General features: G+C 36.3%; 2 protein-coding genes across 3 annotated transcripts in view; one reads left to right on the top strand and one right to left on the bottom strand.

Annotated features, from left to right (window-relative positions):
• Positions 1–12,826, bottom strand: part of LOC144968861 (WD and tetratricopeptide repeats protein 1-like) — a 34,975-nt gene extending 22,149 nt beyond the window's left edge. The window contains exons 1-6 of one of the 2 annotated variants that reach the window (XM_078907649.1): positions 12,607–12,826; positions 6,280–6,350; positions 4,874–4,957; positions 4,468–4,514; positions 1,862–1,973; positions 1,038–1,228 (exon numbers count right to left, since the gene is read on the bottom strand). In XM_078907649.1, coding sequence (XP_078763775.1) covers positions 1,038–1,228; positions 1,862–1,973; positions 4,468–4,514; positions 4,874–4,957; positions 6,280–6,318 — 473 coding nt within the window. In that variant the 5' untranslated portion in view covers positions 6,319–6,350; positions 12,607–12,826. The remainder of the gene's footprint in view (positions 1–1,037; positions 1,229–1,861; positions 1,974–4,467; positions 4,515–4,873; positions 4,958–6,279; positions 6,351–12,606) is intronic. The other variant, XM_078907648.1, reaches the window with a different exon arrangement.
• A 167-nt stretch (positions 12,827–12,993) lies between these two features.
• Positions 12,994–15,783, top strand: part of LOC144968860 (proteasomal ATPase-associated factor 1-like) — a 34,407-nt gene continuing 31,617 nt past the window's right edge. Inside the window, exon 1 of the mRNA XM_078907647.1 lies at positions 12,994–13,068. Within this exon, the coding sequence (XP_078763773.1) occupies positions 13,013–13,068 (56 nt within the window). The 5' untranslated portion in view covers positions 12,994–13,012. The remainder of the gene's footprint in view (positions 13,069–15,783) is intronic.

Below are 15,783 nucleotides of genomic sequence, written 5' to 3'. Positions count from 1 at the left end.
AGAATGATGGCTTACTGAAACCAAGAAAAAAAATGAATTGAAAAATATAACAATGTAAAACAAGAAAGGAAATGAAAAACTATTTTTAGTATATTTCAATAAACCGTTTTTTAACACATCTTGACTATGATAGTGCTGTGATCTGAGAAAAAATATTCTTAATCTTAACATCTTGGGACTATCATTTTTTAAAAACTTATAATTGATGCCTTCAGAGCAGCATCGCTATATGTCGTTGCCTAGGATGCCCTCAAGGAATAGAGATAATCCATCAAACAAACGTCTGACTTCAACAGGAATCATCCATGTTCAAATTAGCAAAGTAGGAATTACAATCTTGCCCAAGGAAAAACAAAAAAAAGTGCCAGAGACAGGGCTAAAACCCATAACCTTTCACCTTGACCACTAAGCCACCTTACCCCACTATCATTTATAATGACAAAACCATGTGATGAAAACAAAGTAAATTCTAAAAAGGAACATTGTGGGTAAAGAATAAAGACTTGAGTAGTCAAAATGGTTTTAAGTGATGTATTGAATAATTCAGACCTGCCAACCCTTCAAATTCCAAAACAAGGAATTAGCATGTTAGAAAATAGGAATTTGAGACAAAAAATAGGAATTCCTAATTTCAGTTACCACAATCACCACATCAAATTTTACAAATGAATAATTCCCTCTCAAAATAACCACCAACTTTGCCACAAGCACATATAGATGGAATTCTGCACTGCTGGCAACATGATCACGTGTGTTAGGGAAAAGAAAGAGGAGGGGAGAGCAATTGATTTACCTACTTACCCCCCCCCCCCCCCAATTCCCCCTCCATTCTTATCAATTTCATTATTTTGGAAAGTCGGAATTTTAGAGGCATTGGCAGAATGGAGGAGTGAAAATCAGAATGATTCCACCAAAGGTGGACGGGTTGGCAAGTATGAATAATTGGTGCTATAAACAAATTTGAATCATGACTAATCTCAATGCAATGGCCATGAGCTGTGTCAAGACAACTTGACTACACCGAATTGATTACTCACATAATAGTGCCATCCTCTGCAGCACTCCAAAATATATGAGGAATATTGGGAGCTGTAGCAATACGCTTAACTCTTCCAAGATGATAGGAATATACGTATCTGGCTGAGTCCTTGTGATTGAGGTCATGAACATTAATTTTGTGGTCGGCAGCACCAGAAACTATAAAAGAATCGTCGGAGTGGGGTAGAAACTGTAAAAATGATGAGTAAAGGAAAAAAGATAAATTCATAGGATTTTAAGTCATAACATGACAACTACAACTGTACAACATAAACATGAAATAAATATGCAGGAAATGATAAGGTCAGCTAAAGGCAAAGATACACTAGCAGGAGATGTGATAATCATTGACATCCGCTTGCTCAGTGTGGTTCTAAGGTCAGCTAAAGGCAAAGATACACTAGCAGGAGATGTGATAATCATTGACATCCGCTTGCTCAGTGTGGTTCTCATCTGAATGAAAATTTTTCTAGAGTGGTTGTAATGCCTACTATTGCATTAATGGAATGACTCACTACTGTGAAGTCCCCATCAGAACTGACATCGCACCAAGAATGTCAAAAGTATCCATTAAACATGCTCAAGGCGCTTTACAGTTTTTTTGACATAGACAATGCTATTCATCTAGGTACTCATTTTACACCTGAATATAGAGACAGGATGTGAGTAAAAAGCCTTTTCCAAGGAAATAACTTTGAACCCAAATGGGACTCGAACCCAGGACTTACCAATCCAAAGGCAAGTATCATACCATAAGAACACTTAAACTGATTAGTTTTATATTGTCAATTTTGGAAAATCCATAACTAAAAGCTAGACCTACCTTAACAGAGAAAATATTTCCTTGATGACCTGTGAGCACTTTGGTAATTTGTTTATGCTTAAATGGATCCCATAAAATTATATGTAAATCATCCGATCCGCTGGCAAGCATACTGATAACAAAACAAAAGAAAAAAAGCGTATTAGAAAAAATGTTATTACCAAATCAAATTACATATGTGTGATTGAAACACTCTGACTACCAGATTGCCAGATCTGAAAATGTACGTCAAGTATCTGACCAAATCTCTGGAAAAAAAAGAAGCCTCTAAAGCAAATAAAAATTGACATCTCATTCCAAAAGAACTGAATTCAAATAACCATAAGATAAAATTATCTTTCAAGATAGTAACTATGTTTGAAACAACTTTTTTGGAATGGTGGATGGCATTGATTGTAGAGCATACCTCTCGTGGCCATGCAGAGGTGCTGTAACAGTCCAGTCTTGAGGTCTTCCCCAAAGCTGCAAAAGTTTTAATTTTATATTGTCTTCTGACACTTTTCTACTCACTTCATTTCTTGTTATTATCAACATAAAAGCCTACTTCGCTTATATTTCTGAATATTAATATTCACCCAATATCGAAGCATACTCAACGTCTCAATCGTCTCTATGTTTATATTGAGAATAGAGATCAGAAGCTTATCTGCCAGCTCACCAACAAACTTTCTTGGTGTTTGTGTGTTGACCCCATGACCTCAAGAAGTCAAGAGAGGGGCTCAAGATAGTTACTACGTTTGAAACCACTTTTTTTTTTGGAGTGGGAGATGGCATAAATTTCAGGGCATCCCTCTCATGGCCTGGCAGAGGTGCTGTAACAATCAGGTCTTGGGTTCTACTCCCCAATGCTGCAAAAGTTTTATTCTCTAGTTTTCTGGCACTGTTCTATTCACTTCATTTCTTTTTATAAAAGGCTTTGTAGTCTAGTCAAGTGAAGGCAGTGGATGTTGTTTAACCTCAAAAAACTTGTGGAGCAAAGGTAGTGGATGGTTATATAACGTCATAAGCCTGATATATAGGGCTAAGAGGCCTTATATAGACTTTGATATCATTTAGCAATGACTATTCCGCACAAATCTGTGGGCCTCTTTTTCACTCACGAAGTGCCCAAATTCGCGACAAAATATGGGACAAAGCCGTTTTGTACATGCTATTTAAAAAAATTAATTACGACGCTGTTTATAATTGAATATGACTGAAAGTTGGCACACAGTTAGAAAAGAGGTCATTTTAGATTATGTCAAGCGACAAAACTCGTACGATTACCAGAAGACCATTAAAAATAGATTTTTACTCTTTGGAGTACAATATTTCTAAAACTACAAAGAGGAGAGATTTTGTCACTCCTAAAGTTATATATGCACATTTCTTCTATTTATATTTCAAATTTCATTCGATTATGATAAGTAGTTTTCCCATATTCTCACAAAACATCAACCCAATTTGCATTTCAATGAGTGAAAATATGGAGACGGCCATTTTGCTCCACCATCGCGCGACACGAAAATGACGTGAGCGAGGCAAGGCTGCCAGATGGCCAGACTTTAACATGACCAAATTCGACTTCAAAAGTGGCTAAATAGAAAATCATATGGCTTTCAATATTAAGACTGGCCCACTTAAAATGAACTTAATTTTAACAAACAGAAAATTGAATAGACTAGGATAAATGTCACTGAGACAAACATAGAGGAATAAAATGCAAAAATGAAACAAAATTATATATTTGGCCACACACGTGGCCATCTGGCAACCTTGTTCGCGACGACGGATGACACAAATCCCCGCGCGATTTTAAAAAATTAAAGTATTGTTTCATTGTTATGTCATAGGGATAGTAGATTAACTCTCTCTCTCTCTCTCTCTCTCTCTCTCTCTCTGAAATAAATACTAGAACAAACATAAGCCATGGTCTCACGGGACTGATTGATAATAATTCAGCAGGCATTTTACGTGTCATTTGTATGGGTTGTAGACACAAGATAACGCTTCGGAAAAGTTCCAAATGATCAATATTATGTATATTTTAAAACAAAATTATAGTTGACCCTAGCCATACAGCTCTAAAACTATACAAGTTAGAACTCTTCTGATGTATTCATCATATTTCCTGATAATTTTGACATAAAATTGCCAAGTTTTAATATCTAATTCCATGTATTAAGCGAGATACAGGCACAAACCAGAATACAACGCAGAAAAAGCGTCCCATATTTTCCGTATTTTTTTCTCTTTGTGAGTCATCCAAATAAATGACATCTTTGAAACTGCATAACTTTGTTATATTTTAATGGATTTTCAAAATTCAAAAAGATTTTTACTCAGTGGAGATAGGGCTTTGATCTAAGAGTAGTATTTCCTACAAAAATAGAAAACAAAAATTTTCATAGTCATTGCTATATCATTCCACTACGAGGAAACATTTGGATTCATACATATATGCTGATCAATATTGGATCATTCATAAAGGAAACCTGATAACTGGACAGCATCAATTGATTATCAATTACGTTTACGGATCAAATAAACTAGTAGATATTTTTTTTCTCATCACTCTAAACGCTTTGTAATATTTTATAAAGCCAAAAATTTGTTGAGAGACTTACCTCCCAGATTCGTTCCATTCCAAACAGTTGACACAACTGCCATGACCCTTTAATTATAAGACAAAAAAAATGTTAATAACTACATAATTATTTAATTTTTAAAAAGTAGGATCTTTAAACACACTTGAAGATAATTTATATCCTCATGAATGATAATCTTAAGTCAGCTTTTAAAGTTTTAAACTTGTAAGTAGCAATTCATTTCAAATTATCATAAATAATAGAACATTAAAATAAAAGCAATACTTCCCTGCTTGGAATTTTTTTTAAATCGTAGTTTGCACATGAAATAAGAAAAGATTAAATATCTGTCAGTCCTGAATATGTTTGCTCAGGGGCCAAAATTTCTGGCCAAAATGATAAAAATATGTTTTGTCAATGTACAGTAGAACAATCCGATAATTACCTCTAGTTCTTTCTCCAGACCAAGCCTTCGTATAAGATCTGGTGTTACTTGTTCTGTTCTCCGGTACTGGGTTTGGGCATCGTCCTAAAGTAAATTAAGTAGTAAAAATTGTATGTCTGAGTTACATTTTTTTTAGCACTACTAAGTTCATGCTATTCTTTTGAAATTAGAAGTGTCAATTTTAATGAGAATCTGCAACCTTACATCATTGGTCAGGGCTTTCCTCTTCAACTTGATAGGAGTAAAAGTAGACACCATGGATAGTTTTCGTATTGGTGTGCATGATCAGTGATCAGAGATAACTGTGTCCACTGAACTCAGAATCTGATTCATGCTCTTTGTTGAGCTTGGTGTCGATACCATTTGAAAGAACCACTCTGAACTGGATTTTTAAAGATCAAAATGATAGCTACAGGGTCAACATCAATTGTTGCAAATTGACTGACAACAAAAAGAAAATGGATTATGACAGGTTCATTTGGAACATAAGATAAAGTGTACTGGTCATTTATACAAAGACACATACAAACACGCACATCTTTTCATATACAGAGAGAGAGAGAGAGAGAGAGAGAGAGAGAGAGAGAGAGAGAGAGAAAGAGAGAGAGAGAGAGTGAGTGATAGAGAGAGAGAGAGAGAGAGAGAGAGAGAGAGAGAGAGAGAGAGAGAGAGAGAGAGAGAGAGAGAGAGAGAGAGGGGTGATATGGATATTGACTAAGCTTTGAAACATAAATGACAAGTAGTTCTGTGTTAGGTAGGATCGCACAGGCCCTATGCCTGCCCTACTTGACAGTGTTGTACCTCATCAATTTTTTCCTTGGACCAGAAATTTTATCTTGAATGGCCATTTGAAGTTGCTGATTACTACCTACATATATTGCTATACCGGGTTTTTATTAAAAACTTATGTTGTAATGGTGAGTTTTTTATTATTAATGAAGGATATAGGAAGAAAATTGGACCTGGGAACAATAGTGCTATAGAGGAAATGTAAAATTTAAAAATTAAGGTAAGGCACCGGTGTAAGAAAAAGAAAGAAAAATAAGAGAAAAAAAAACATCCCAAAAAAATCAGTCGACCTCTTTTTTACTTTGTCTGACACATTTCATACCAAGTTCTTTATCATAGAGGAAATGTCATTTTAATGGGTGTTGTTATAAGTGGGCTGCATTGTATGAATAACAAGCATAAACAGTGACAGATATTGGAATAATCTCAAAATTTGGTTTCACACGTCTTAAATTTTTAATTGGAACATTTTGAAATGAATTGAGGATGTTGGAATCAGAGGAGGCAGACTATGGAAAGATTCAAACTTGCCTTAAACATTCCTTGTTTCAAAATAAAGTATTGATTACTTATTTTTATTTCATAAATTCTTTGATTACACAAAAACTCAAACATACCTTTATTTCTCTATCAACTCTTCGCTTTAAAGCCCACATTATATGTGTGTGGCAGGGGTTCTACCAGAGAACTGAAAAAGAAAAGAAACAAAAAATTTAATAACAATTAATATAATATAAACCAAGTAGTAGACACCTTCATAAAATGCTTGTTTTGGGTAAAATTAATCCATCTTAGATTGACTGTTTTTGAGTTTGATGTGTTATCAGTTGTATATCATATATGGTGATCACGCTTCCATTTTAAGCAAAACATCTTGGCAATGAATATTTCTCCAAGCCGAAGCATTGCTTCCTCACCACCTTTTGTTACTCTGGAAAGGAAAAGTTACACTAAATGGTCCATGTCTTGCTAATGGCCTCAGCAAACAGGGCATGTCGAGAAAAAGTGATAGGATAGCCCTAAAGATGAAGACAAGATGATGTTCTGTGATGTCAGAAGAGAACAAGTAAGCAAGCTCAAAAAGATTAGATGTATAATAGATCTAAAATGTTAATTTGAATGTTAAAATGAATTATACTCTATTACCAAATAAAATCAAAATCAAGTGAGGTGAACGATGTGCCAAATGTTATCACAGAATATGTGAAGAAAAATGTGAAAAAAAGTGTAAGTGACATAGGACTAAGCTAAAAATTCACAATACCATCCCTCCTACATTCACACCATTTACCTGTGACAAACAACTAACAGAGTTTACTTATGTTACTGAAAAAGAAGGTATTTTCATCTGAGTAAATTCCTCACCTAAAACATGCCCACTTGATTGCAATGAATTCAAGCATGCTATTACTAATATGATTCCAATCTTTAAAAAGCCTTATCTTCTCTCCTGACAAATTATGGAATTTGAGACCCATTTCGAACTTGCAATTTGTGTTGGAAATCCTGGAGAAGGTAGTCTGCGGACAATTGAGATTGCACACTTCTAAAACAAATAAATCTTGCATATCACCAATTTCATAACAATGAAACTGCATGCACTTTTAGAGATTTCAGTTATTTGCACAAGGAGACTGAGGGTGCAAGTTTCCATTTTCATCCACCTTGATCTTAATATGCATCCATTGACACAATTGACCACCAAATTCTTTTTAACTGTTTAATAAAACTTTGGGATATCTGTAACTATCCTTCAATGGTTTAGATCATACATCATGGGTTGTAAACGGAGAATGGCAGTAAATATGTGTCATATATTGATGTTCCCCTAGATTCCATGATGAGAGCTTTGGTGTACAATCAACACACAGTCAGATTATAAGCGTCAGCATTATCCACATCCATAATCCATATGCATGTAAATGCCGCACAATCGTCTAAATCTACTCCACCATTTGAAGTAAAGTATCACAAAAATAAAATAGAAGATGGTATACATATCATGCAGATGGTAAAAAAAAAACAACTAAAATTAAGTGACGATAAGACTGAATTTATTGTTGGGAATTCTAAGAAAATTAATATTTGTGAAGTAAATTTTTTAATAGGAGAGAATGAAAAACTTTTCTAAAAAGCAAAAGAAACAAACAAAGAAATCAGACCTGCCAACCTTCCCAGGATGAAAAGTGTATTTCATGACCCTAAAAAGTGTATTTTTTAGCAAAAAAGTGTATTTTGTTCGCACATGTGGAAAAAAAGTGCGCACTATACAAAAATGTAGATAAAAGCTAACATCAATCCCAAATCAAAATAAACTCTGATCTTTATCATTCAAGCAATCTCTAGTGATTACAAAATTATCGATTTATCGAGAAACTAAAACTTAATGGCCATTTAAAATTAGCACAAGGCTCAGAAATTGCAATATCAAAGGAAATTGCTTTCGAAACACTCAAAGAAATGACCAAAAGACCCTTAACATGTTGGTAGTATTGATGCTAGTGTCAGTGGAAGAAGTGGTGGTTGGTGTAGCGATGGTGCTCTTGTGATGGCGGTGGTGGTAGAAGTGCAGACCTGCCAACCTTCCCAGGATGAAAAGTGTATTCCATGACCCTAAAAAGTGTATTTCTAGCAAAAAAGTGTATTTTGTCCGCACATGTGGAAAAAAAGTGTGCACTATACAAAAATTGATATAAAAACTAACATCAATCCCAAATCAAAATAAACTCTGATCTTCATCATTCAAGCAATCTCTAGTGATTACAAAATGATCGATTTATCGAGAAACTAAAACTTAATGTCCGTTTTAAATTAGCATAAGGCTCAGAAATTGCAATATCAAAGGAAATTGCTTTCGAAACACTCAAAGAAATGACCAACAGACCCTTAACATGTTGGTAGTATTGATGCTAGTGTCAGTGGAAGAAGTGGTGGTTGTTGTAGAGATGGTGCTCTAGTGGTGGTGGTGGTGATGATGATGAAGCTGTGGTGGCGGTGGTGGTAGAAGTGATGTGGTGACAATGCTGTGATGGCAGTTGTAGAAGTGGTGATGTCATGATGTTGATGGTAAGAGATGCTGATGTACCAAATGAAGTTGTGATGGTGATATCTGCTAGCCCAGTACATCAGTTATGAGAAAGTTTTGAGATAAAATATCTGGGAGAGTGGTCTTCAATTCAATAGATGACAATTTGCAACAGTAGCAAGATATTTTCCATATATGTTATCTAATGACCCCCCCCCCCCCTCTCTCTCTCTCTTTCTCTCTCTCTTATTTTTTTTTGTTTTTTTGTTGTTGTTGAGAATTCACTACTACTACTCCTCCTCCTACTATTACTATTACTTCTATATACTATTAATACTATTACTTTGGTCAAATGATGGGAAATGTGTTCAGGGTAATGTGTAATGTGTTCAGCGCTGGAAGGCTGCTTTTCACAGAGCTCTTAAAATTACTTCATTTTACGGCTGTTTTAAGTGTTATTTCTATACAGGACGAATTTTATTTCATATTCAGAGGATTTCGTATGAGTTTGTGCTGCTTTTGACGAAAATTCGTGGATTTTAAACAATTAATTTAGCAATACTGTAAAGTTTTATAAAATTTTTGCAAGGATTTTATCATCTATTAAGACCATTGTTGTTTACGTTTTACAATTTTAAGGAAAAAACAGTGAGCTATTTTAATCGTATTACAACGGTCGACGATGAACACCGAGAATGACACCACCTAATTATTGTTATAACTATTCACCCCAACACCTTTGTACAATACGACACACAATTAATAATACACCCAATTTAGAAATAGTGAACCTTTCGAGATCTATTAAATTATTCAAGGGAAGGCTTCATAGTCAAAGATGTTGGTTCAATTAAATTTTCACTTAGAATTTTCTATTTAATAAGTGGCAAAAGTTTAAATGTGGTCTGAGACTATTTAAAGTATAAACAAGCTTATATGCATCATTCTATGCAAATCCTCAAAAATGTATGAGAAAAATATAGGTGAAAACAAGCATCATATAAGCAACTGAAATGATAACTATAGTATTAAATGTGATGCATCATAAATACAGTCAACAGTTGGTGTACGACACGTGTGAATCAATGCATCAAATGTATCATCAACATCATTCACATCACATATCTTTTAAAAAATTGTATTAAATCCACGAAAATCACGTATTCTGGGTCCAAAAATCGTACTAAACTACGATTAATCGTACTGGTTGGCAGGTCTGAGAAATTGAGCTTTAATATAGCGCAATATCCATTAAACGTGCTTTACAATGGATCCCTCGCCTACTGCCACACTTAACATGTAGGATGAGACATGACACCTGTTAGGCGAATTAATTATAATTTTTCAGACTAAGACAAAGCTGTTAACAGTCAGGTAGCAAACGGTTGGGGCTGCCTGAAGCCTGTGACCGTGAAACTACTAACGAAAAAGTGAAAATGGAGAGGCTTCGTATGGGAACAATACAGACAATGGATGTTTCGGCTACAAATCCTTCGTCAGCACAACAATACACAAATTAACGTGGAAAACAAATAAAATAAAATGCAAAATAACTTTTATCGTCTGCACTCAATGGTGGTTGCAGTATGAATGAAACGTTAGCGTGGAGTGAGTAGTGGGTAAGGTACAACCAGGTACTCATTTTACACCTGAGTAAGGCGAGAGAATGTGATTAAAGACGTAATTATGTCCCGCTCAGAAAAGGACTTGAATCCAGGACCTTCCAATTCGAATGCTAGTGTCATATCACAAGGCCACATAGTAGTGCCGCGCTGAGGACCGGTCCAAGGACCGGTCCCACAGTCTTTTAGCTGTGAACCGGAGACCGGTCCCATAGTGGAAGACTGGCGGCAGTCCTCACTTCTTATCACCTTTCAACGGTCTCGCGCCATACTAGGCTACTTCCCCAGCGATTCGTTGCTTCGGTTGCCTATCTTCCACCAATCACCACCCATCCCACTTAATTAATCGCACCCACCCCCCTTTGCCATACACTAAACGACACAAGATACGACCGACCAACCTCCACTCCGCAAACCGCCCTTTCGTGTGTGAGATGGGGGGAACAGGAGGCGCACGCCTTGGACGATTCCATTATACGGGGTAAATTCAAAATTTACCACACCATAATGATTGCAATGACAATGATCTATGGTGAAGGCATGACCCCTCTTCTCTAATGGGTTATTGTTTGAAATGTATGTGACTACTAAAGATGTGTGTGTTTGTGTGTGTGTGTGTGTGTGTGTGTGTGGTGTCGAACCTAGCAAGTAGCAAATCCGATTTTTTGTTTTCTTTTGTCCATTCTCTTGTCACCACTCCTTTCTATCACAGTGCTGTCATTTAAAATAATACAATAATATTAAAATTTCGTTTGGTGTTTTTACTAATCAAATAATATGAGTTTCATTAGTTTCTTCCTTCCAAAAAACCCAGTTATAACGTCTGAATTTTAAAAAAGTCCAATAGAATATTTGGGGACCCCGATAGCTCAGTTGATAGAGCACTCTCTTTATACGCAAAGGGCCAGAGATCGATCCCGGGTGCAGTCGAGTTTTTTCTGAATCCCTGTCTACTCAGCAATGAATGGGTAGCTGAGTTTGTTAGATCTGGTGAAAAGTCACCATCGACCTCTCTTATTACCTCATCCACCCCCTCTTATTATAACTTCACGTCTCTCTCCTACTCTTCAATGTTCGCTGCCCTCTAATGTGTGTGTGTGTGTGTGGGGGGGGGGGGGGGTAGGGGGGGGTAGGAGTTGCGTGTGTGTATCAACGCCACGAACAACTCGATCAACGCCTTGGGCGATGCCATTATCTCCGTTAATGGGGATAAATTTCAAATTTTATTAAATTATCGAAGTAACAATGAAGTACGGTGAGCAAATAAAGAAGGCATCACCCCTCTTCTCTAATTAGGTTACAATTTGAAATGAGTGTGACTACTCCGTGTGTTTTACTCCTGTAGACCACGGTTTTCATCGTGTAGCGGTCTTTAACGGTTCAAGAATGAACGATCCCACGGTCTCAAAGGTCAAACCGGTTCGAATTTCCAACAGTCTCTCAGGAATGTTCAATGTCGAAAAGGACCGGTCCTAGGACCGGTCCTTGCGGTCTTCATTTCCCAAGGACCGTAGGACCGTGGTCCTTAAGCTTGCCAAGGACCGCCCCGCACTACCACATAGTACATAGCTGCACCAAAACTTGGGTGTCTATTTGATGATCGTTTGGACGTTAACTTAAACCATCAAACTAACATAATATAAAAGTCTATTTATAGATTTAGGCAGACTTGGATGAGTTTCTATACGTCTTAAATAAAATTATTTTACAATACTGGTTTCGTAATAAAAGTATTTATTCACGTTTTGATGAAAGCACAAACCCAACTGTTACAGTTACACTAGCTAGTATCAAGTACCAAGAAATAAAAATAAATAAAAGGTGGAAGGGGGAGGGGGAGTGCCAATGTTTTCAGACCTACATCAGCTATCTACCTGCTTATTATAATATGATAGAATCTTATTCTCTATAATATAGATAGAACGTCTAGATATCTATATCCAAAATAATAATAATAATAATAATAATAATAATAATAATAATAATAATAATAATAATAATAATAATAATTAATATAATAATAATATAATAATAATAATAATAATAATAATAATAATAATAAATAATAATAATAATAATAGTGAACTAAGTTAGAAACATGGTTGAATTACCGTTGAGGGATTTGGAATGTGGATAAAGATTAAAAAGAGCGGAGTTTCAAAAAAGACATGTCTGAGAATAATCACAGCGAGTAAAGTAATATAGGCTGTATATGATATATCTATCCTATCTAAATAAAAGTGATAACTTTTGATAAAAGTGGGACAGTCAGTCATCATCTTGGAATCACAATTTACCCAATAAGAAGTCGTAGTCGCACAGGACTTGAATTGAAAAAGTTGATGCACTTTTTTCAGCTTAATTTAAAGAAATCCCCTTGGCCTTTTGAGTGTATAAAGAGTGGCTGTCGGCCACTATTTCAGCAATAATAATATATAAAGCTTCTATTTTTTTACTAAAAGGCCAACTACGTTTGTTGATCTTCTGCACTTCCGGCAATTAGAAACTCTTAATGCCGTAAAAAATCACCAATGCTAAAATAAATAAAAATATACAGGAGGTTATAAGTTAATGAAAAATCGTGATCTGAACATAAAACCATCAATGTTTTAAAAATAATTGAAAACTTTAATCTCAAACAAAATATTCTACAGATTACGAGTAAAGTCGTAATCTTACTTTCGATTTTACATTTGGAACAAAATGGCGACGCCCATTAGTCGTCTTATTTTACAAAATGATTGGGATTCAGCCCTAAGGTATCAAAGTTTTCCAAACCTCTTTTTAAATTCTATATTTCATTGAGTGCTGATCCACAATTCGGCATTGGTAATGGAGTGAGGTCCCTGCCACTATCTTGCTTTGTTTAAAGTCACAAAGTCCATTGTCAGCCAACTTGAGTTTGAGACTTGAGACTGTAAATATTGTTAGAATTAACCAAAGTTTTGTTCGAGGTGGGTTAAGGATTTTATTAACTAATGTAGACGTAATAACCACAAAGATGCCCGATTTGCTGCAGCTTATTGAAGATCATGAACCTGACATTGTTGCCTTGATGGGTTATCACACCCCAATTCATAATTTAGAAATGGATGGGAGAGGAATCTGTATATATTTTTCCACTAAACTTAGCGTGGCGGAATTCAAATGTACAAGTACACAATACTTTTCTGAATGTGTTTGGACTAAGTTTCTCTTGGAAACAATCATAAACTTCTGTTTGGATGCATATATCGTATCCGTCAAGAACCTATGAAAATAATAGAAACCTGGAAAATATGTTACGTGCCATAGTAGATATGATCCCAGAGCGCCTAGTAATTGTTGGGGACTTTAATTATCCCCATATAAACTGGGAGGAATGTGCAGCTACAGTCGAAGGTTCAGACAGTGATTTATTTACAGAATGCCTCATGGACTGTTTCTTAACACAACATATCGAAAGACCAACACGATATAGGGGACCAACAACCATCAGTACTAGATTTAGTGTTAACATCCGAGGAGAATGTTGTGAATAACACCCAGTATCTGGCCCCAGTGGGCAGCAGTGATCATTGTACCATCATATTCGATTATACATGTCAAACACAGGCAATTGAAAGTAAAACCGTGAAGTACAAATATGACAAAGGGGACTACAGAGGAATGAGACAATATCTTGGTGGCATAGACTGGGCCCATACACTTAATGAATGCAGTGAGCAAGAGGATTGGGACACCTTCCAGAATATATTAGAATCCGCGATGAAGCAATACATACCTATGCACAAGGCTAACGACACTAAAAGAAAGAGAAAAAGAAATCTATATATGAACAAAGAAGGGTTTAGACTTATCAAGACTAAAGACAGATCATGGCAAAGATACCTTCAGACCAGAAATAGCCTTGATTACAGGTTGTATTGTGACGCTAGAAATACACTGAGAAGTTACACAAGGAAGCTTAAGAGCGATTTTGAGGAGAGTATTTCAAATGAGATCCAAGAAAACCCAAAAGCCTTTTGGAAATACACCCAATCGAGAACAACAATAAGAAGCGGGGTAGGTGATCTGCGGGACAGTAATGGAGACCTGCAAAACGAGGACATTATAAAAGCAGAAATAATGAACAAATTCTTCTGTGGTGTATTTACACATGAGGACACTAACCATGTGCCAGCATTGGAGACAAGACATTACAGCGAGGCACTTGTCAGTATAGTTATAAAGAAAGAAGACATACTGAAAAATATTATGAAGCTTAACCCAGGCAAATCAGCAGGACCTGATGGACTCCACCCTCGAGTGCTAAGGGAAATTGCGAATGAAATTGCCACACCGCTTCAAATCATATTCACAACGTCGTTACACAACGGGAACTTGCCACAACAATGGAAACTTGGACAGGTTACTCCAATATTTAAAAAAAGGTGATAGAAACACTCCTGGCAATTATCGACCTGTGAGTCTGACAGCAGTTCCGTGCAAAGTGATGGAGGCAATAATTAAGGAACATGTGATGGAGCATATGGTCACAAACAATCTGTTCTGTGATGAGCAACATGGCTTCGTGCCTCGGAGATCATGCATAACACAACTAATTACCTGCATTGATGAATGGACAGACGCCTTGGATAGGGGAGAACCGATGGATGCGATATACCTCGACTTTAAAAAGGCATTTGACACTGTACCCATGAAAGGCTCATTCAAAAACTACATAGCTATGGCATCAGAGGAAAGATAAACGAATGGATATCTAACTTCCTGCACGACAGAAAACAGAGAGTCTCACTGAACGGGCACACATCACAGTGGTCGGATGTCACCAGCGGCATTCCACAGAGGAGTGTTCTGGGTCCAGTATTATTCGTGGTATTCATCAATGATCTACCTGATGTTGTAAATAACGTGATCAGAATATTTGCTGACGATACAAAGTTGTTTGGACCTGTAAGAACAGAAAGTGACCGACATACTATACAAGATGATATCGACAAATTATCAGACTGGTCAGACAAGTGGCTGTTAAAGTTTAATGCAAGCAAATGCAGCGTAATGCATCTTGGTTACAAAAATCCAAAGCACACATACAGAATGAGAGACGATAACGGAGTGTACCAGCAGCTAGGGGAAACAGAAGTAGAAAAGGATTTAGGAGTGCATGTAGACAACAGACTATCCTTCCACCATCATGTCAACTGTGCAATAAATAGAGCAAACAGAACTCTCGGAATTATTAAAAGGACATTCACCAGCAGAAATAATGATATTATTAGGCGGCTCTACACTGCTCTGGTACGACCATCACTTGAATATGGTAATGCACCGAGGATATCACGAGTCAGTGACATGGATAAAATTGAAAGGGTACAAAGGAGAGCAACGAAGCTTTGTTCAGATTTGAAGCATCTACCATATGAAGATAGACTGAGGCATCTCAAACTACCATCATTGTACTACAGAAGACAAAGAGGAGACATGATACAAGT

This window comes from Berghia stephanieae, chromosome 3 (assembly GCF_034508935.2).
Source record: "Berghia stephanieae isolate SIO BIC M18660-M18661 chromosome 3, UCSD_Bste_1.3, whole genome shotgun sequence".
Lineage (NCBI taxonomy): Eukaryota > Metazoa > Mollusca > Gastropoda > Nudibranchia > Aeolidiidae > Berghia > Berghia stephanieae.
The sequence above is the reverse complement of the archived record's forward strand: the minus strand, read 5'-3'. Positions and strand labels throughout refer to the sequence as shown.